The 22,565-nt window shown below is 50.2% G+C and overlaps 1 protein-coding gene across 7 annotated transcripts in view; it reads right to left on the reverse strand.

Moving 5' to 3' along the window:
• Positions 1-2,022: 2,022 nt before the first annotated feature.
• The window catches only part of elfn2b (extracellular leucine-rich repeat and fibronectin type III domain containing 2b), a 62,960-nt gene continuing 42,417 nt past the window's right edge, over positions 2,023-22,565 (reverse strand). For 3 of the 7 annotated variants that reach the window (XM_023810756.2, XM_023810757.2, XM_023810760.2), the window contains 2 exons: positions 9,442-12,376; positions 2,023-6,924 (listed from right to left, as the gene is read on the reverse strand). In XM_023810756.2, coding sequence (XP_023666524.1) covers positions 6,857-6,924; positions 9,442-12,085 — 2,712 coding nt within the window. In that variant the 5' untranslated portion in view covers positions 12,086-12,376 and the 3' untranslated portion in view covers positions 2,023-6,856. Of the gene's footprint in view, positions 12,377-15,018; positions 15,047-22,565 lie in introns of all 7 variants that reach the window. The other 4 variants (XR_002838117.2, XM_023810758.2, XM_023810762.2 and 1 more) reach the window with 4 other exon arrangements.

The following is a 22,565-nucleotide window of genomic DNA, read 5'->3' on the forward strand; positions in this document are numbered from 1 at the left end:
AGGAGTCACTGGGCCACCCAAGAGGCGAGAGGGACAAACAGAAGGGAAGGTGGGGATCAGGGGATTGGGGACGAGGGGATTGGGGACGAGGGATCTAGGGACAAGGGGACTGGGGATGAGGGGACGGAAACAGGCTGATCCGCACCCTTAACTACCTCTGTGGAAGAGAGTATCAAATGGTCATTGGGGTGGGGGTGCATCTTTTTAATGTCTCAAAACAAAGAAACATTCAGACGTAGGAGAGAATTTGATATTAAAAGGGATCCAATCATTTTAATGCATTGATTTATTTTTGGGGGGGATAAATGAAGACAATTTAAATAATGAGGGGTACTTGTCACTTCCCCCCTAGTGCTCAGACACCACTCACCAAAGGATGGAGGTAGCAGTCGCTTGGAGGGGTCCTTCCCTGAGGCGTCTCTCAGAGGTGCCTGACACATCCACTACATTTATGCACCACTAACTCCTTTTGCCCTAATGACTTTCAGGTTGGTGACCCCCCCCCGTCCCCCCATCTCTCACATGGAGCCTGCAGAGAGCCGCGGAGGATCAGCCCCCCCCCCCCGGGGTAGGATGAGGGCGCCACCAGCGCGGCTGGGCCGCGGTGCACGTTGATACTTACGGCCCACTCGCCGTGCATGTGTGTGGGCGGCGGTGAGCATGCATGTGTCTGCACGGGAGCTCGGCTGTGCAGCCCACACAGGAAACAACGGCGATGGTGTGAAGGAGCGGAGGTCTGGAATGCGACGTTCAGTCGGTGTTCTGAAGCAGAGTACAGCATGGCCCACACGCTGTGGTCTGTGCTGCTGGATTCACCGGTGATGAACAGCTCTATCAGTGATCTATTCAGGTCATTAAGGGGCAATAAAGGAAATGTCTTTAGGGGGTCTACTGCTAATCTCCAGTATCACACCCTTTACAGGTAAAACTGTGCAGGAAAAATGCAAAAAGAAGAACTTTTTATAAGATCCTAAATGGGAAATTAGTCTAAAATAATATTTTTTTACATTATTCTTACGAAAATAGATACAGTGGATGTACCCTAAGGCATTCTGTCACTTTTTTTTATCTGATTTAAATTCAGAGTAAGGTGGCATGCTGGCACAGTGGGTAACACTCACACCTCCAGGGTTGGGGGTTCGAATGCCACCCCCGCTCGCCTGCAGTGTGCGCTCACGTGTTTGCCTGTGTTCTGTCGTGCTTTCTCTGGCTACTCGGGTTTCCCCCCCCTGAGCCAAACCTCAATTAGAAGACAATCTTTGCTTGGAGGCGGGAGGCGTGCTGGCATGCGACAGAGCGCGCCACCGTCAGCCCGCGGGACTGCATGCGGCTGGACCTGAGCTCTGATGTCTCTTGGAGTGCAGAACCATCAGCTCGTAGGATTGAACCAGCCTCCGCCTCAATTTAATGTCACCAATCGATTGGTCCGTGTGTCTGTGTGTCACGAGGCTGGGGTGGCCGGGGACAGCAGGGACGTGCCTGCGGACTCACCTCACAGGGAAATCAATACTCTCCACCAGTGTAACTGACTGCCAGGTGGGGTGAGCAGACCCGGTGCATCCTGGGTAGTATCAAAGACACATTGTGTCCATGACTGGGTTCCAGAGCCCCCACTGGGGGGCCATGTGGGTGGGGATGCTGACTGGCACATGTGACCCTACGCTATTATTGGTGTGTTTGCAGGTCATCGACAGTCCTCAGCCCCCCTGGTCTTGGGGAAGTCCATAGCACTGAGTGTTTCTGGCAGGCCTTGTTTGTGTGCATGGGAATCCCCTAGTTACTGACCAATAAGGAACAAGCAGCTCCTTTAATGCTGTTTGTTAAAGAAAGCTTGATTTAAGTTAATGGCCTGTGCAGCTTGTCTGCGTGGCAGCTTATGGCTCTACTATCCAACCCCCGCAAACATTCACATCTGCACCTGACAGATATCACTTTTAGCACTAAACATATACATATATACTGTATGTAACCCCCAAAACCACGGTCATATCTCTCAGTGACAAAGAAAGGCAGGGACAAGGCTGATTTTTCATTACAAATTTATTGCAAATATAGAAATAGATTTTTTGTACAGAAATCGGGAGGAGAAAGTTAAATGTCTTTATAAAAAAGCTGAATATAGCAAGCAACCAAATTTAGTGACTTATTATGTTTTTACAACAGATTTTTAATATTCATAACTAAGAGAATATGTTAAAGCAAAAGACACGATGTTATAGATGATCTATAAAAAGATCACGCAAGCCTTTCATCTAGTCGTGTCTGTTCATCCATTTCATCGGGTTAAAGGTCTTAGTGTTGCCATGGAAAAACTTTGCCACAAAGAAATTAAGAAAAGCACATTAAATGTCATAACAATTACAAAATTTTGAACACCCGTGTAACACAGATATACTTACGGTGTGATAAAGGCCCCACTGGGATTTTCGACCAATGAGAAGCCTGAGCAACAGAAGCACATGATACAGATTTTCAGCTATGTACATGAGTGTATAATATACTCTCTCTTCTCGGGGATAAGCGACAGTAAGATGAGGGCGGACGTGTGGCCTCCTACATATCAGAAAGGACAGTGTGCCGGGAAAACAACCTGGGACAGTCACCTGTGGCAGAAATGCGCCCCCCAGCAACGCTCATCAGTTACATAAGGAACAGGATTCCCAGGTGCCGTATATCACAGGAGGAACATCCACTGGGTACCCGGCTCCCCAGCGCGTCCTGGACAGCCTGATGCCGACGCGGCACAAAAACCTGCAGATTAAGTGGTTCCCTTGCTAAACATCTGGGTCTGTGTAACTGGATCAGTGGGCGTCAGCTTATCTGTCCAACAGAGTACAAATGTATAGCCACATTTGGTGGGGTCCTGATCTAATTGGGGTTTAAGGCCGCCAATCACTGCTCTGTCCCGACTGTTTATTGGTTCAGAAAGAGATGAGTAATGTTTTCATCGGGAGCACATTTATCTGGAAACGTACAACACTGTTCCTAAATAGTATTTAAGCCGTATACAATTAAAGGGAATTTTACATGCCAGGAACTTGGCGAAAGATTACAGATCCCTGGAAATTATTAATGTTACCCAAATTAGTCTGTTCTGGTTATTTTTAAAGTACAACACAATTTATCCCTTAACTATACTGCATTACTGATTGCCTGTTCCAATTTTCTCAGTTCAACATTAAAAGTCATCTGTTCTTCCACAACAGCGGCTGCTAAAGAGGCAAAGGCATCCACAGCCCAGCGATAGCATCTTGGTGTCTGAAGAGAAGCTCCTACAAGCTGCTGCAGTCGTTATGTCATCGGCCAGGAGAATAACCAGCTACAGAAGGCCCAGCCCAAACACTTCTTACTGGTAGAGTTGCCATTAATCTGGTTGATTATATGATATTACTTGATATTTATTAACTGACATTGCAATATGAAAATACATGCCAGTATATCCTAGCAGAGCTCTTTAAGAGAGCACTCTTACTCTGCCGTGTCCAAATTTTAAAGTGCCCTCGTATACTATGACGTACGGTATTTACCAGCTTCCCGTGAAGACGCATGGCGACTCTAGGTAAATTTAAGGGGGCTCATCCAAGATGGCAGACAGGAGAATTGGCCAACAATACGCTCTACGCTTTTCCCATGGCATTCCCTAGACCTTTAGCTCCGTTGTATCACGTGCTCTTATACTCAGTAAGAATTCTATCAAAGATTACAACAGAGACGTACGAAACACAGAACTCAGACCAGAAACAATGAGGAACAGATGGGTGCAGAGCGTAGAACGAAAACGAAATCCTAAACCTAAATCTTAAACAAGGATATGACAAATATTTCAGTCCTATTGTTTAGCTTTTGACAGACATCCACCCATGATACACAGCAATATAATTTTTTTTTGTCTTGAAAAATACAGTAAATCATGCAAATATAAGGTCGGTTTTTCATTTAACATTTAATTTTAATACAGATCGTTGTATACCCCCCGATCCAAAAGCCACAGCTGGCTTCCCCTGATGTAACCCCCCCACAAAGAAAAACCAGAACAACAGCACACAGATCAAGCTCTGTAAAAAAGTCAGATGTTCTTTTAAGTGTACAAAATTCACAGATATTTCATTTTCCAAGTCTTTGTAATAAGAAATCAAACATTTCAAAAATTGTATGGGGAAAGACAAAAAAATGAACCAAACAAAATGTAAATAAAACACTTTTTCCAGATAAAAATCTACCGTTGGCAACACATGCCTGCAGCACACTTTGGCACTTGTTCCTCAATGTTCTCCTGATGACTGACCATCAGAGCCCAGTCCTAGAACCTTCCAGAACAGACAGTGACATGTTAAGTACATAGAGGGGTGGTTTACCACTGTAATCAAGGACAGGCTCTCCAGTGTAAACCTCTGCATTGTGGGTATTTTATAAATTAACTAGCACGTACACATAAAGGAATAAGACAATAAAAGCCACAGTATGAAAACTCCCCCAGAAACTCCCACACGTTCACATAATTTCGCCCCTGATCCTGCCAAAAGACGGCTAGTGTACTTATTATTAATTTTAGCATAAAGGCACACTTCAGAGTGCCAGTGCTGCTCCCTCGCCTTCCTCACTATCAGCAATGCCTCTGTAAACAGGGACTCATTTCTAATCATTCTGGGATCTTTCTCCCTCTCTCAGGTCACATGCTCTTGAAAATCTGCACCGATTGGGTCAGGGTGATGCCACTAGAGCCTCTCGAAAACCAAAACGCATGAAAAGCAATCGACATGTGCCTTCGTCCGGTACGGCCGCTCGACCACTTCGCTTGCGAAGTCCAGGGATTCGATGTGTAAATGGATTCAATGCCTCTATCTGACAATGATAAACATTATTAATTTTTTTATAGATATTGATTTATAAAGGCATGTTTCTGTGGTCATTTATAGCTTAGATGCATTTCTATTCTTGATCTGGGAACGTAAAGCTTCCGTCTATCACCTATTTATCTGAATTTCCCCTTGGGGTCTAGATAGATAGATAGTCTGTCCGTCTGTCTGTCTGTCTGTCTGTCTGTCTATCTATCTATCTATCTATCTATCTATCTATGTGTCATCAGCCATTAGATGTTATTGCAGAGAACACAGTATAGGGGTATTTAAAATATTATACTACATAGTTTAGCTAGTGTACCTTAGGGTGCCTGTACTCACACAGACAGATGGACTCAGGACCCCTATTCTGACCAAAGAAGCATGTCCTTAAAACGGCCAGGAGATCAGAGCTAGATCTCACCTTTGAGTTAAAACCCTCTGCCATATGAAGTCCAGTTTCAAAGCCACAGAGAATAACAGAGTAGCTAAAAGCTCATACTGTTTTCAGGAGTATTTTATTATCTTAATAAAACGTTTTAAACGTCTCCTTCTGTCTCTTCACTCTTCTCTGCCTCCCCCTCAACTCCGAAACTTCAAATGCTCTCACATCAAACCAAACCACCTGCCAATTTCATGCTATTCCTGTTCCTTGTCATATTTCCCCTCTATTAATTGTCCATCCTCACTTTTCTACAACCCTGCTTAAACATCCATGTATCAACGTTACTGAATCTTTACAAAGAGAGAGCCATTGCTCAGTGGTAAAAAAGTGCAGAGACCTTACGGTTAAAAGCCTTCTTCCTAATTATGGCATTTTCTCAGAGGTCAAAAAGATCCAGTTGGTCTTTTCATATTAAGCCTAGGAGCACAAATGCATGAGCTGAACTTACAACACATAAAAGGAGAACAGACTCAACAAACTATGGATGGACAATGCGGTCACCCTCCTTTTAACATGATCCTTTGATTTCCTGAATGGTAGAGTGACACCAAGAAGGCAATTTTTTCCAGCATCAGAATTTGCTCTTGCAACGACAATTTAAGAAGCACCCACAGGAAATAATCAGAGCCCCCTGGGAAATGCAGGCATCAGTATCTGAAATATCAATCCAGCGTTAAAATTAGGCTTTTATGCTGAAGAAGACGATGAGGAAAGTTACCTACATTGTTGGTACTTCCAGTGAGACTTGAGTCTGACTTTATTAGGAATAGCATATTTCTGGTATGCCAGGGGGTGTTAATGCAGTGTCACTGACACACTTTCCTTTTTAATGTGCTTTGCTGGCCATTTGCTGGGCATGAGAGGTTGGCTATTAATCCTTGTTGCTTTGTTTGGTTCCCAATCGTATCGTTAGGACCTTGGCGAGTCTGACCACATGTGACAGAGGTTAAAGGGCATGGAGAGTGGCAGAAATGCCAGAGGACAGAAATCTACCATGAACATGCAGAGGCGACACATCTTTACCAGGCTCTACCTGGGGGATGTCTTACCTGCACACACGCCTCCCGAATCCCTGAGGAACCGTCCATGAATACAAGCTGAACCACCCCTGATATGCACCTTTACACACCGCGTGCATGCAAACCAACACAGTCCATTACAGCAGATGAGATAAATTCCTTACTGCGTCTACAAAACAAGTAGATTGAAATACAATTTGCACAAGAAACAAAATCCCATCAATAAATACAGAATTAATATTTCAAAAGAAATTAAGGAACAGAAAAGCTGTTAGCATTTATACTTCACACTGTTACACAATCCAGTCTAGTTTATCCAATCCAATCTAGTTGTATCTTTCACTTGACCAAATATAGGCTGAAGCCAACTTAGCTCCGCCCACCAGCAGAAAGCCTGGCTAGAGCAGTTCTGAAGCTAACATGTTTGCACATCACAAAGCAGATCTGCCACATTGCCTGACTGAAAGAACAACCACAGTAAGCTTCCCTCCCTGAAATGCCAGAGATCCTGGGTACCCCTTTGGGGAGGGGCTGTCCTTGGACCTCAGGTTCGGTTAAACCCTCAGAATACCAACGAGAACCCAGAAGCAATTGGTTTTGAACTTCGTCCATGCTTGTCTCTCTGCCAAATAAAATAAAAAAATAAAAACAGTTAAATTCTGTTACCATTAATTAAAATGTGAAATGTACTAAAGGAGGTAACAGAGAAGAGGTCTGACACACACTTATTTAGTTACTAACAGAAATAATTTATCTTCTCTTTTGTGTAGTCATTATTTTCATGAGAGGACTCACTTTTTATAGGATTGTTTGCAGTCCTTTTATTAAGTATACTGGTGTGTGTGTGTGTGTGCGTGTGTGTGCATGCGTGCGTGTTGCGTTTTACTTATGTTGGGTTCATGTGAGTCACAGTACCCCTCCGGTTGCAGTCCCACCGTCAGAGATTGAAAAGGCAAACTGATCCTCTTCTTTGTAAGTTTGATTTCTTCTGAAAGACACAGTGCTCATCCAGTGTGCATAAGTCTACAGGGTATAACACTGCAGCAGCCGTCCTGCAGTGTGAATGTCACTGAAGTGAATCCTGCTTTGTCCTGGTGATTCATGAAAGGACTGGATGTTGGGCTAATAGGCCAAAGAGAGCCTGTGAAACTTAAAAACTCTGAGTTAACTAATCAATACTCCTGCTGGACCAAGACTGTCAGGGCCTTCAAAGTCTCCAGGAAACATAACTGCGAAATATGTCAAATTTCTGAACACTCCATGCTCCCCTCTACTTATACAAGAACGTCTTCCAAAAGAAAGCCTCTTGTAAAATGTATTACTTCTGCTAAGGACTGAATTCTGGCACGGCTCCAGTCCAGACACGTCTTCCGAATATCAGCTGATGAAATTTCACTGTGAAATATGCGAGCATACTGTCTAGACTGACCTGACGGGCCGGTCCTTCTTGCAGGATTAGCCCAGTAGGTGGCACCTCTTAAGGGCAAACATACCTGTGAGATAAACTGTGTGCGCAGTATGGCTGGTATCTATGGGTGCATTTTGAGATTGTAGGCGAAATGCTAGAGGGTGAATTTGACGCAAACGGCCCAACATGACAGAAAACTGTGAGGAATGCATGTTCTCCCACTCCTAAAGAAGTGCAGTGTGTGTAACAGATAGCGGTGTCTGGGGCTTTTTTACGTTGACCTGCCTGGCCAGGCAGTTCTCCGTCATTAGCGACACGGCTGCCCTGTCTATGAACGCATCTGGGGGCGTCCAGGGCCACGAGACAGAAGACAAGGCGAGTTTTACTGGCGTCAGGATCAGGGGACAACCCCAGAGCTCACGGGGAAAGCAGCAACTCATTAGAGCGCAATGATGATGTGGAGCTGTCCTTCCCCAAGCTAAGTTTGATGTGACAGCAATTTATTGCATCGTCTTAGTGGGGCACTTGATGCCACATCTGACAAATTTTAATATAATCTGATCAAAGGGCTCGGTGCTGCTCTAAAGGACACAATTCATACAGCATCCGCGCTAACATGGATGACGTCCTTGCTCATAATAAACAAGAACATGGCCTTAGAGTTCTGTGAAGCTACTACCTTTCTTAAAACACCACAAGGCTACTTAGCGGCTAACTGGCTGTCCTCTCATTGGCCGGGGAGACTTGACCATCTGTATCCTATAGCTTTGGGATGTTGCTATGAGCCAGTGGCGCACTCTCAGCCCAGACCCACTTACAAACAGCACAGTCTAGAGGCCAGTCCTGCATGCACTGCCCACAAGCGGGATGAGGACAGTCCATTAAATGCAGAATGATTTCAAATTGCATCTAATGTAAATCATTGCAATTGTAGTACAGGTACACGATGGGAAGCTTTTGATTTTGCAGCAGACAATATTACACTATGAATAATGTATGTGTCTCAGTGAAAAGGTTCTTTCAATGGCCTTTCTTTCATTTGTCTTTATTGGCTGGTCCATGGACAGGAAGCAGACAAAGACGCAGGTCTAACTGAAAGGCTGTTCCTCTCATTACTGGACATCCCTGTCCTGTATTTTGGCATCAGCTTCTGCTCTGAACTCTGTGGTTTTGCCTCTGAAAATGGAATGTACAACCACAGTAGTTCTTTAGGCAATGTGCCTATTAAGAATGAACACAGTGCCAAGTAGATTTGTTGGACTGAAGCACAACTCTTGTAAACTTAGGTGCCTGGGATTACGGCTCTTGTGACGTTCCAAAATATTTGCACAGTAACACACAGATGACTGTTCTGATTTAGTGAATGGCTCTCCTTCCAATCCCAAACAAATGTTCTGGCAGTGAAGCTTAAGGAAAGCATTTACGAATCTGATGTGTACTCTTGCCCTGTCGTGTGACGTAATACCTCAGTTTTAGCTGCTATATGATTTTGTGTTGGACGGTGAACAAAAAAAGCTTGTATGATGGCGTTGGAAGTGGACTTTGATCAGTGTAATGCCCTTAATGCCATCGCCCACGTGTGAATGGTCAAGGACTGCAGGGGATCGAAGTCTCAGCCAATGGAAGAGTCAGTTTCCTAAGGAGATTCCCTTCCACGGCTCCCTACCCCTTACAGCTTCTGCTGAGCCGAAACACCCTTCCAGTAGTCAAGGATGTCATGCAAATCCTCACCCTTGGCGAACTGTACCTTCTTTCGCAGGGCGTTCCCCGCTGTCACATAGCAGGCCTCCTCCTGAAGACTCTTCTTGTAGGGACGGAAGCGCTCCCAGATCCTGAGGGTATTCTCGGTGGAGTACTCTGGGCTCGAGGAGTAGCCCGAGAAGTTGTGGTGGTGAGGAGAGAGCTGGGAATAGGAGGCAGCGTCCCTCTTGGTGCGGGTGAGTGGGTTGAGAAAAGAGGCTATCTGGGTGGGAGAATTGGTGGAGCCCTCATAGTAAAGGGCTGGGACAGAGTGACGGTGTTCTGCGCACTGGTAGTCCGGATGCTCCTCCATGTGCATTTGCAGGCATGGGTTCAGGCCACCTTCCCCACACATACCCACCCCAGAGCCCATTAGGGGCAGCCTATCCAGGGGCTCCCCACAGCCCACTGGGCTGCCTTTCTCGGGATAGTGGCACATGTCTGGGCTCCGGGGTTCAGGAACATCCAGACTAAAGACGCGAGAGCTCTTGATGGAGCCACTGGAGGAGATGCTGCACTGCTTCTTCATGGGGCCCAACACCACCCCAGCTGCATCGGCGCTCAGGTGCCTCTGCAAGGGCCGGACCGCCGTGGCAGGTGGAGGAGGGCGATAAGGAGGGGACAGGAATCCACCGCCGCTGATCCCCGGCCGCTCTGAGTGAGGCAGGACAAAGGGGAGAGGGGGTGGTGGGGGTATTTTGGGGGATGCCATGATCTGGCAAGTTTCAAGGAGGCTGGAGGACAGGGGTATGTGGCTCCTGGGAAGAGGGGAGGCGCAGCTTGGTGGTGGGGAGGTGGGGCTTGTTACCGCAGAGGCGGCCACAGCGGCTGCGGACGCGACAGCTGCAGAGTCCAGCTTGAGAGCATCGATGCAGTTGTTGATGATCTGATTGACTTTGTCCACCTCCATAGCAATAGTGGAGATTTCTGATGCGGAACCTCGGCCATCATCATCCGAGACATCACAAATGTCTGACAGATCATCATCCTGCTGCCCATCATCCCCCAGGATACCCAGTCCACCATCAATGGACAAGGAGGTCCTCACATCCATGTAGTTCCCTTTGGTCGCTGACAGGGCTTCTGAGAAAGCCGAGGCCATCTTCTCCACCTGGGGGATGGAGGAGAGCCGGGATGAGCTTGTGGCAGAGGATCCATGGAGCATCCCAGTGCTGGAGGAGGCAGAGGGTGGAAGTTTGCCGTGGTGGTGCTGGTGGTGCTCATGGAGCTTCTGTATGGCACTGGGATCGTTAGCTGCAGCGGCTATCTCAGGGCCATACCGCATTTCTAGAATGGTTTTCTTGACACAGATGGAGTTGTGCTTCTCCTCCTGTATGCGTCTCCTTCGCAGGCAGTAATAGACGAGGCCCAAAACAAGGACCATCCCAAAGAGACAGCCGAGGATGGTCATGATGTAGTGAGTGGTAGTGGAGGGATTGGGTCGAATGTTGTCTGCGTTCACCGAGCGGGTCGCAAAGTAGAGGCATGTGTGGTTGTACCGCTGTGAGTTGCGGATGGAAGCCACGCAGAAAGTGTAGTTAGTGTGGGCCTTGAGTTTGTTCAGGGTGATGATCTCCTTTTTGTTCTTAAGGTTCATGACGTCAGACACAAAGCTGTCATTGTACTGCACCAGGATGTACATCTTGCTGTAGGGCTTGGGGATCTGCACCAGCAGGGAGGCTGTGGTCAGGGTGACATGCTGCAGCTTGATGCTGGGGCTGTAGCTGGGGTCTGTCGAGGAGGAGAGGGTGGGCTGGTGGAAGGGCCCGAGTCGTTCGGACATGTCAGGTCCAAAGCCAGAGGAGTCGGAGTCGGGAGGGAGCGACGTCATCGCCGGGATGAATATGCCGTCCCGGCACATGGATGCCAGGATGCTGCGGGCATTACGCCCGTGTCCCGCGATGGGACTCAGCAGCGGGAAGCCGAAGAACTCCCGAGGGGTTTCACACTGCAGCCGGTCGTAGGTGTGCGTGACGTTGTTGAAAGCTTCTAGCCAGGTGAGGAAGCTGTAGAGGTCACAGCTACAATGAAAAGGGTTGCCAGCGAGCTCACACACCATCAGCCGGCTCAGGCTGGTGAAGGTGGTGGAATCCAAGCGGCCCAGCTTATTGGAGGACAGGTCCAGACTGCTGAGGCTGGGGCACTCCCAGAAAGCATTATAGGCGATGACCTCGATGAGATTGTGCTGCAGATACAGGCACTGCATGCGGCCCAGACCACGAAGCATGCCCTCCGTCAGGTTAGTCAGCTTGTTGTAGCCCAGCTGCAGCACCTGCAGGTTGGCCTGCCCGGCGAAAGCCCCGTCCTCGATGTAGGCGATCTCGTTCTTGGTGAGGTTCAGGTCTGTCAGGTTGGTGAAGCGGCTGAGCGAGGCGAACAGGACCGCCTTAAGCTTGTTCTCGTTCAGACGCAGGTCGTGCACCGTGTTGTTAATGTGCTGCGGTATGGTCTCGTAAGGGGGCTGGTTCTGGCTGCAGATGGCCAGCCACACATAGCCCTTGTCCCCCTCGATGAGCCAGCAGTCACCCTGCACCGAGACAGGAAGGCAGAGGAGCAGGAGACAGGGGAGGACAGACAGGAGGAGGGTAGGCGTGGAGAAAGGAAGGACCGAGGGCGAATGGAAGTAGGTTCGCATGATGGCGGGAGAAGGGTGCGAAAGCTTTTTCAATCACGGGGAGAAAAGAGGTCGTGGGTCGGGTCCTGGCTTCAACGCGTAGTGCAAGAGGGGTTAGACAAGTGTGACAAGTGACAGGGAAGCCAGGGAGGGGCGAGGAAGATCTTCTCAGCCGCAGTGAGAGTCTCAGCAGCAGGGAGGCAACCACAGTCCCTTCTCTGAGTCATTCCACGTCAGGCCACAAGGCCTCCTCACGACGACTCCCGCCTCATTCGTCTCTCTGCCGGGGTGGAGGCGATCAGTAGTGCAGACCTGCGGACGGGATACGACGAGAAATGCTGCAATTACCACCGCTAATAACACAATTAGGTAAATCACATAAATCATAAATCATAGCCCCTGGGCAGAGATTAAACAAGTCTTTCACCTATGCTGTAATTATTGCAATAACAAGATGATTTATTGAGTGCATGATAGATGGATACGCCGGTGTAATCATCTCTATCGCACGTTAGATATAGTTCTCAATTTAGCCGTGAGTCTGAGCAAATGTGCATCAAACGGAGCACAAATCCCCGGATGTTCATTGAGCACTGAGACGTACTGCAGACACAAGATATGAAGCATAGAGATACACAAAATGATGCAAACTCCATTAAGGTGATCTTATCCAGCTAGTGTTCATGACCAGGTGTGCTCGTAATGACCTGTGCTGCGTTTTTTTTTCTATAAATCTGGATTTCAAGTAAAGCAGCACTGTTCCTACAGCGTGATGCCTGACCAGAAAAGCAGCCATTTAATCTGTGACAGTTACAGATTCTCATATGGGTCGGGGTTGGTCATGTTTGGTGTCAGTCTCAGGATGCAGGTTCTGCTCCATTGTCCCAGAGAGCTTTTTAATTAAAAACTGCAACAGAAGCCCCACCACCACCACCACCTCCTCGCTCACATCCCCCCTCCCTGACAAATCCAGGGCCCTGGATTATTGCATTTTAATACCTTTAATACCTGTGGTTCCAGACTAAAGTCCTTCTTTAGACAGCAGAAACCCATGAAAACCAACCAAATTCTCTCATTGTCATTTATCTGTCCACAGTTTCCAGGAACCAAATAGTTTTCAGAGAAACCCCCCCCCCCCTGCATCTCCCCCAGAATCCTGAGAAGTGCTGAGAAATTCACCCGAAGGTCTTGTGTGCATGTACATTGATCTGGGAGTTTTTCGGTGTGAGACTAAGGAACCAACCAGCCACCACTTCTGTCATTTATATTAAGAAATAATGAAGTCATCACTTTATGGAAGGCAGTTTCTCCTCTGTATCGTTTGTGTTCTGTATCGTTTGTGTTCTGTATCGTTTGTGTTCTGTATCAGACTCTCTCTTCTTTCGCTCTTATCGGCTCCCCGTCGCATCCATTTGCATCCTGTTGCTTTTTTTTATACTTTGATTCCCTTTCTGTTTACGGAAGTCGGCCTCTCCATCACGATGGTATTCAGATCACATAATAACTTCAGCGCTTGTACCACGGTCACTGATTAAGATCAGTTCAATCAATTAAACCGTAATGCAGATGTGGATTACTCTGTCACGAAAGCACACGGCATCTCTGAAGCCATCTTGAAAAAGCAGGAAACCTCTTTTTGAGACAAGGACAGGGCTTTCTTGATTGGTTTATGACATGTTTTTGTTGAAGACATGATTTATGTATAAGTGTGATAATGGAGCACTGGCAGTCTTCCCTGGGGGGGCAGATGTCAGCCGGCCGTGCACAGGGGCATCCCCGTCTCTGTCACCGCCCCCCTCGTCTCATCCTCCATCTGCCCCCCCCCCACTTCGTCACTCTGCAGTCAGCCCACTGAGTGCTGATCTAATTAAACGCTCCACATAGCATGACTCTGGGGAACGTTTAATTAGGACTGGATCTACACTTGGGGGGGGATTTGCTCCAGTGAGGAAAGAAAAGGTTGCCATGAACTGGAAAGGACAGTGGAACAGTTTCATGATACCAAACAGACCACGCTAACTTTCTATCCGCAGCACAGTATTACACTTCCAGCATGTAACTCCTATACATTCAGACTGTAAAACGCTACCTGGGATCTCCTCTGAAGCGCAGGCCCTGCGCTGCTGCTGACTCTTGCGAGCAGCGCATTTAAACAGGCGCTGAAATGCTCTGGCCTGCTAGCGGCCCCTCGTTCTCCTGAACCTGACTAAACAGGGACAGCAGCCAGGATGCTTCGAGTGGACCCCACGTGGCGCCCCCTACAGACAGGACACAGGTAGCACGCCCTCAGAGTGTCATTAAAGCACGCTGTGGACTCCGGCTCACTCCCCTACTAGCAGCAGTACGTGATGCTGCTCCCAGGTTCTTAATGAGCTGTGGGCTGATCAGGCAGCCAGGGCAGTAATCACATTTACATACTGTTTACGCACGTTTCAAATGCCAGTCTGAGTCACGGCGCACCCTAACTGTGAGCCAGCGCCTCCCGGCACAAGGGGGCAGTGTCACAGTCCCATCCCGGTTCCCCTTCAGTGCTGTTACACTCCATGACAGACATGAGGCAGCAGGGAACGTCCTGAGGAGTGTCGGCTTTTTATAAAGTGGGAGGTCTATAAACATGAGGAGGGAAAGGCCGAGCGGGGCAGAGCTGGCCCCCCCTGGAGCCAGAGACACCGGGCTGTTACCGGGCAGACGGTCAGCCCGGGACGGGGGAGACGGCTCACACGCCCCCCACCCCCCCCTCCTCAAGCAGCCTCCGGCAAACCGCAGCCGCTAGACCGGAGTCTGTCGGCGTCTCACAGCACCATGTTCATCTGGGGATGGATGAACATCTGCTGTGGGAGAAACCGGAGGGGGCAGGCATGTCTGTACTTCACAGCTTTCACAGCTAGGGGGCGTGGCTTCAAAAGGAGCACCGCCTACCATTCCAATAAGATCACAGCTCAGTAAACACTCACCAATATCTGTCGTCTTGCTCCCTCAGGCCTGTAAGAAACAGTAATATGACTTTAGTTTCTTAATGGATCCGTCATCATCTGACTCCTCCACAGACTCGATCCATGGCCATCCTACATCCTAAACGAGCCCTGTGGTGAAGCCCATGTGAGAACCTGCTCTATTGTGACTGTTACAGGACACACCTTCAGTACCTTCTCCACTCAACCAATCTACCAAATATTTCCCTCGAAGGGACCTCCATAACTACCCAGACCTAGTTACTGCATCACATGGCACCTGATGGTCACTCATGGCCACTGCCATCTTCCCAGTGGCAGTGCCTTCTCTCACATGTCCTCCGCGGTCTCCTTGTCCGGTCTGCATGACTGTCCAATAGCAGTCTGGCATTTTCAGTCACATGCTCTCCTCTCGCGTCTCTCAAACTCACACTGAGACTGAGGCTACTGCTACATGCAGCCTTTGACCGAGTGTGAATTGCTAGTGTGGACTGATTCATGTTCACGGTCAGCCCTCCTGACGGGTTCCTGGGAAGATTAAGGACATTTACAGCTGTAAATGTGTAACTGCAACAATATGGGCTCTTTGAATCAAAGAATCTGGGTCAGATGATATGAAATCACCCACTTCACTGGTAAAAAAAGAGGACTTACACTTACTTAAAGTATCTGCTCATCCACAATATAGCAATTTGTACTTAGAGCCCAGCAGTTAACCAGTCAGCAGTCAGGCCCTTCTATTGGATGGACACTGTCATGTGATCCTAGCAGCAAAGTGCCTGCCACCTGATTAGTTGAGAATATTCTGGTTCCTGCTATGGCCTCATGAGAGGTTGAAACACTCCCCCCTGCTGCTTAAGTCTCACTTTACCCCTAGGAGTGATTCAGGCTCCCACCCCCACGCCCCTGGGGCCGTCAGGCACTTTTATTGTAGTCGAGTACCTGTGCTCACTTTCCTTGCGATCTCGTCAATCTATCAGTGTTACAAGTGAGGCCAATGTACCATTTAATGCACGAGTGCTCCCAGGGTGGCCATGCCCACACACCATGCGATTGCCCATGGCAAACAGATCTGCTTTGAAGGGGTTGTCTTTACCTCACTGAGCACAGGGACCTCCCACGACCCCCTACATCACCAGATCCAGGGACCTCCCACGACCCCCTACATCACCACATCCAGGGATCACCCTCGACCCCCTACATCACCACATCCAGGGACCTCCCACGACCCCCTACATCACCACATCCAGGGACCGCCCTCGACCCCCTACATCACCACATCCAGGGACCGCCCACGACCCCCTACATCACCACATCCAGGGACCTCCCACGACCCCCTACATCACCACATCCAGGGACCGCCCTCGACCGCCTAGATCACCACATCCAGGGACCGCCCTCGACCCCCTACATCACCACATCCAGGGACCTCCCACGACCTCCTACATCACCACATCCAGGAATCGCCCTCGACCCCCTACATCACCACATCCAGGGACCTCCCACGACCCTCTACATCGCCACATCCAGGGACCTCCCACGACCTCCTACATCACCACATCCAGGGACCTCCCATGACCCCCTACATCACCACATCCAGGAATCGCCCTCGACCCCCTACATCACCACATCCAGGGACCTCCCACGACCCTCTACATCGCCATATCCAGGGACCTCCCACGACCTCCTACATCACCACATCCAGGGACCTCCCACGACCCCCTACATCACCACATCCAGGGACCGCCCTCGACCCCCTACATCACCACATCCAGGGACCTCCCAAGACCCCCTACATCACCACATCCAGGGACCTCCCAAGACCCCCTACATCACCACATCCAGGGATCACCCTCGACCCCCTACATCACCACATCCAGGGACCTCCCACGACCCGCTACATCACCACATCCAGGGACCTCCCATGACCCCCTACATCACCACATCCAGGGACCTCCCACGACCCCCTACATCACCACATCCAGGAATCGCCCTCGACCCCCTACATCACCACATCCAGGGACCTCCCACGACCCTCTACATCGCCATATCCAGGGACCTCCCACGACCCGCTACATCACCACATCCAGGGACCTCCCATGACCCCCTACATCACCACATCCAGGGACCTCCCACGACCCCCTACATCACCACATCCAGGAATCGCCCTCGACCCCCTACATCACCACATCCAGGGACCTCCCACGACCCTCTACATCGCCATATCCAGGGACCTCCCACGACCTCCTACATCACCACATCCAGGGACCTCCCACGACCCCCTACATCACCACATCCAGGGACCGCCCTCGACCCCCTACATCACCACATCCAGGGACCTCCCAAGACCCCCTACATCACCACATCCAGGGACCTCCCAAGACCCCCTACATCACCACATCCAGGGATCACCCTCGACCCCCTACATCACCACATCCAGGGACCTCCCACGACCCGCTACATCACCACATCCAGGGACCTCCCATGACCCCCTACATCACCACATCCAGGGACCTCCCACGACCCCCTACATCGCCACATCCAGGGATGGTCCCGCCTGAGCTAGCGACCGCTAGGGACTCAGCTGCATGACTCTGTTCATCGTGTTCATTTCAGTAAAGCGGCAGAAATAGGCGGCACATGTAAATTTCCCATCCGGCGGCAGACGCTTTGTCACGATGAAATGGAAGCAGCTCCCTGCGTCCAGGGGGTAGCAGGGCTGTGAAAAGTTTCAGTGCTTGGCAGTAAGAATAAAATGTAAGTGGTGAATGTGACATGTAAAGACGGGAATGAGACCCAAGTCTGCATCATGTGAAAGACATGGCTGCACGGTCATTGAATTTACTGTTATCCCATTCTGGGCTGCGTTCCAGCATTCCGACACCCATTTCCACATTCCCGCCCATCTCATCTGCCCTGAAAGGGAAATGGGACCCTCCCCCCCGAAGAAGCCCCAGCCCACTCCTGGTTCTGCTATTGCCTCTTCCTTCGCAGCCCTGACAAACGACCACATCTGGAGCAGCCCTCCAGGCTCTAGGGGGCGCCCTGGTGCGGAGGGAGGCTGCCGTCAGGAACACCCCGGAGCAGCACAGGCACGTGTGCGGGAAACACGGGCCCTGGGAATTTTCCAGAAGCCTGGAACACCGAGGGATTCCGGAGGCATTTCCCAGGAACCAGGGGAGCAGGTGTTATGGCTGGATTATAAAATAATTATGCAAAACAGAAAACATCTGGAGCCTTTCTCCATGTGCTACAAAAAGTGTTCCAGCGTTTCCAGCTGTGGCCTGTCGCTGGGCACTAGGAGGTGCCGTAGGGGGCTGGATGGGGGGGGGGGGGGGGGGCATCACGGCCCTGTACCGCAGTTACTACATCTTCATTGTAACACAATTTCATGAGTCGATGGCTGACATCCAGCATGGAATATCGTACCACAGTGACCACTTCCCCTCCCACCCTCAGCTGTGTCCCCCCCACCACATGACACCAGGATTGATGAGAGCAATGCGTGACACCAGAATTAATATCTTGTTTTGAAACATAAGCTGGGAAAGTAATTAAAAAGTGATGGGAATCCCATGGCTTAATTATTCCGATTAGCGAAAGGCGCCCAATCCATAACGGATAACGCAAAAATGAATTTATGTTCGGATTTCACCAAGAGCTTAATTGAAGGGCAACCCATCTGTGGAAGGAGATTGAAACATGCCGTCACAGGCTAATTAATAGATCTTTGGGCTGCTTTGGAAGCATGATGCTGGCTTTCGGCGGCAGACCCGCAGACTCCCGGCGGCGCTGTATTGTGCCATACTTGTGCGAGACTGTCATCCTCTGTCTCTCACTTGATTTAGGTTAACGAGCTGTAATCACGGAGCATTAAAAATACATGTCCCTCCCCACCCCCCTGGCAGGGCTCTGACCCCGGGGGCCAGAAAAGCCAGGTTATAAACGGTCAGGAGAAATATTCATTCGCTTCACTTGCCGGTCAGCCACGCGGCAGAATCGCCAGCGTGAGGCTTCTTGAGGCCATGGGCATGCAGAGAGGCATTGTGGGAAGGGGGCGGAGAGAGAGAGAGGGGGGGGGTGGAACCAGATCATCATGCTCCTCTCGCATGTCTTGAACCTGCTGCCCAGCATATTAATGTGGGGGAGCCCTCAGAATGGGGGTGGGGGGTGCCCCCCCCCTGGCGCTCTGCTCAAATAATGCAGATGTTGGGCGGGCAGCCGGGCAGCCGTGGGAGGGGGGAACACAGCCCATTTGTCATGATTTAACTCCAATCGCTCTGAGCACCACCCACTGCTGCAGAGTCTCCTCACTCCTCCTCCCTCCCTCTCTCTATCACTCCATCTCTCCCTCCACTCCCAAATCCAGCACGCTGCTCCGCCACCTGCATGCGGAGAGCCTCCTTCGCCAGAGCAATGCGCAGTTATCAATTAGTGCAACGCGGGATCGATAAGAGCGTAAGGCGTTGGATCAGACGGCGGAGCGCAGCGCCCTGACAGCCATGATGGAGGGAATCAGAAAAATTCAGATAAATAAAAATACATAATAAGGGTCACAACAAAGATGCCTCTCGCCTCCTCACCCCCTCTGTCGCTCTACCTTTCCCCCTCCCCCTTCCCCTCATTTCTCTCCCCTCTCCCCCCTCACTCTACATTACCCCCTCCCCCTTTCCCTCACTCTCCCTCTCTTCCTTTCCCTCGTTAGCCCCTTTCCCTGTCCCCCTTTCCCACTCTCCCCACACATCACCGTATCCCACAGACCCACAGTAGCCCCCCCCCCCCCCTTCCCGCCATAGCCGCGGTTATTAATTCTCCTTCGATTCTGCCGTGAGATGCGTCTCTCCGGAGAACTTAGCCGCTCTCTCGCTCTGTCAGGGAATACTCGCAATTAGCGGGTGGGTCACAGCGTGCGCCCGGGTCCTGACGGGGGGGGGGGGGAGACGGCGATGGCGGCGGTAACCGTGAATCGACTGTGTCACAGAAGCTCGCCAGATGGCCAGCTGAGACGAGCGAGGGAGCAGTTCCAGGTCCATGTCCCCGGCCCGCGCCGCACATCTCCACGGTAAACTTGGGCTCTCCGAAACTAAACGCCATTCCTATTTATACAAAGGACCTCGTTTTTACTGGAAGCAATTGAGGTCAAGCGTGCAAGTCGGCGGCGGGATTGGGGGATGTTTCCATTGTTAACATTATTTTAAAAACGTCCTGGAAGTAGAGTGACCTGAGAACACCAGGGGGCGCCGTGACGGTCCACGATCACTCCTAGCCCAACGTATGCTGCGCCCCCCACAGCTCTGGGGGGAATGTGCGTTCCAGCACAGGATCCGCTCCACGCGAAGGTCGCGTGTGTAAACAAACACGACTTCATACGTGGACACACTCCAGACAGACTGGCGTCTCAGCCGGGCCAGCCCTGGCCTGCTGGATGGGCTCCAGGCTCCCCGGCGGCCCGCACTGAATCAGCAGATAGAGAAAATGGATGGAAGGATGAGAGAGCCAAAACGACAGGAACGGGAGAAGAGGGCAGAGGAGTGGAAAGGAGCGGCGAACTGTTGCTGCGTGGCGCGGCCTGCAGAGACCCCAGCGCTCTCTGTGCTCCAGGCTGCAGGCTGCCCCTGAAGGGCAGGAGTGCCGGCACATTCTGCAAAGCAAGCTGGCCACACCCTCTCCAGGGGCAGGCTGTCGGCTACTCTGTCAGAGCTGTCACTATTGTCAGAAAGCAGGGCTTTCCTGGCCTGGCTATGTGGCATGTGACAGCCCCCCCCCCCCCAAAGGAGAGATTACCTTCCAGATTTAGGGAAGACTCCATCTCTTACTGTAGCTCTGACGGATTACTGTGCCGGGTTTGCCTGTTTAAAAAGCCGCCAAGACCAAATTAGTGAGCAGAGAAAAGACCCACTATTTGGCATGATCCTTCACAAATGACAGTCTGTGACAGGTTCCCTCCCAGTTGCCCCCCCCCCTCCCCCCCACCGCTCCTCTGGATCCTTTCCCGTCATTCCCCAGCTGCCCCCTCGCACATTCATGCCGCAGCAGACGGGGCTTTTCAGGTATACATTTTCATCACGTTCTTGGACACGCTCAGGAAATTATTTGTACATTTCCCCCAAACTGGCATTTTAGGTTGTTATCTTCCATAACTGGCGATTTATTTTTTTCTGGGAAATGTACTGTTTATTACAGCAAATCGCTTTGTAACAGTTTACCTATAAAAATGTGCTGGACTAAACATGATCTGAGAACCTGAACCGGGGGGGGGGGGGTCCCCACCTACTGTACCCATATGCCCCCTGGCCCTGTTCACCCCTCGTACCTTTGAGGTACAGTTACTTGTCACTGGGCCTGTACCCTCAAGGGTCTGCCAATTGTACCCTAGCTGTAGGTAAATGTACCTTTTAAGGTACAGAAATGGACTCAGGAACATTTTTGTACCACTGGGTTACATTGTTGTTGTTTGTACCTGTACCCAGTCAGCTCACAAGCCACGCCCCCTCTGCCGCTGAAGCCTCTATGAGCCAGTCAGCTCACAAGCCACGCCCCCTCTGCCGCCAAAGCCTCTGTGAGCCGGTCAGCTCACAAGCCACGCCCCCTCTGCCGCCAAAGCCGCTGTGAGCAGGTCAGCTCACAAGCCACGCCCCCTCTGCCGCCAAAGCCGCTGTGAGCCGGTCAGCTCACAAGCCACGCCCCCTCTGCCGCCAAAGCCGCTGTGAGCCGGTCAGCTCACAAGCCACGCCCCCTCTGCCGCCAAAGCCGCTGTGAGCCGGTCAGCTCACATGCCACGCCCCCTCTGCCGCCAAAGCAGAAGAAGGATAAACAGAATGCGTATCTGCGGCCAGGCCAGCAAGCGTACTCGCTAACACGCAGACACACAGCTTCCCGACCGCGCTGTGTGGCCGGAAATCTTCCTGTATGCAGGGGACACCACACACTAATGCACCAACAAACACCATAATACACTATGAAACCTAGTCATTCGCCTAAGTGTTACTCACCCCTGCTGCGCTGCTACATGGCTAATTGCCTGTTCATTCAATATTTATCCATCCATCCATCTTCATACCATTTATCCTGATCAGGGTCATGATGATAAAAGACGATAATACCAAACAAAATACCACAAAACCAAATTAAATATAACACTATAACTCACCAACCGCTATAATGAAACACCGTAATACACCACAGAGCCCTGTTATAGGTCATGAAACAGCACTGTACACCACAGAGCCATTATATACTATGATACACCATAATACACCACAGAACCCTATTATACACCATGAAATACCATAATACACCACAGAACCCTATTATACACCATGAAATACCATAATACACCACAGAACCCTATTATACACCATGAAATACCATAATACACCACAGAGCCCTGTTATAGGTCATGAAACAGCACTGTACACCACAGAGCCATTATATACTATGATACACCATAATACACCACAGAACCCTATTATACACCATGAAATACCATAATACACCACAGAACCCTATTATACACCATGAAATACCATAATACACCACAGAGCCCTGTT

Source organism: Paramormyrops kingsleyae, chromosome 22 (assembly GCF_048594095.1).
Source record: "Paramormyrops kingsleyae isolate MSU_618 chromosome 22, PKINGS_0.4, whole genome shotgun sequence".
In the NCBI taxonomy this organism is placed as follows: Eukaryota; Metazoa; Chordata; class Actinopteri; order Osteoglossiformes; family Mormyridae; genus Paramormyrops; species Paramormyrops kingsleyae.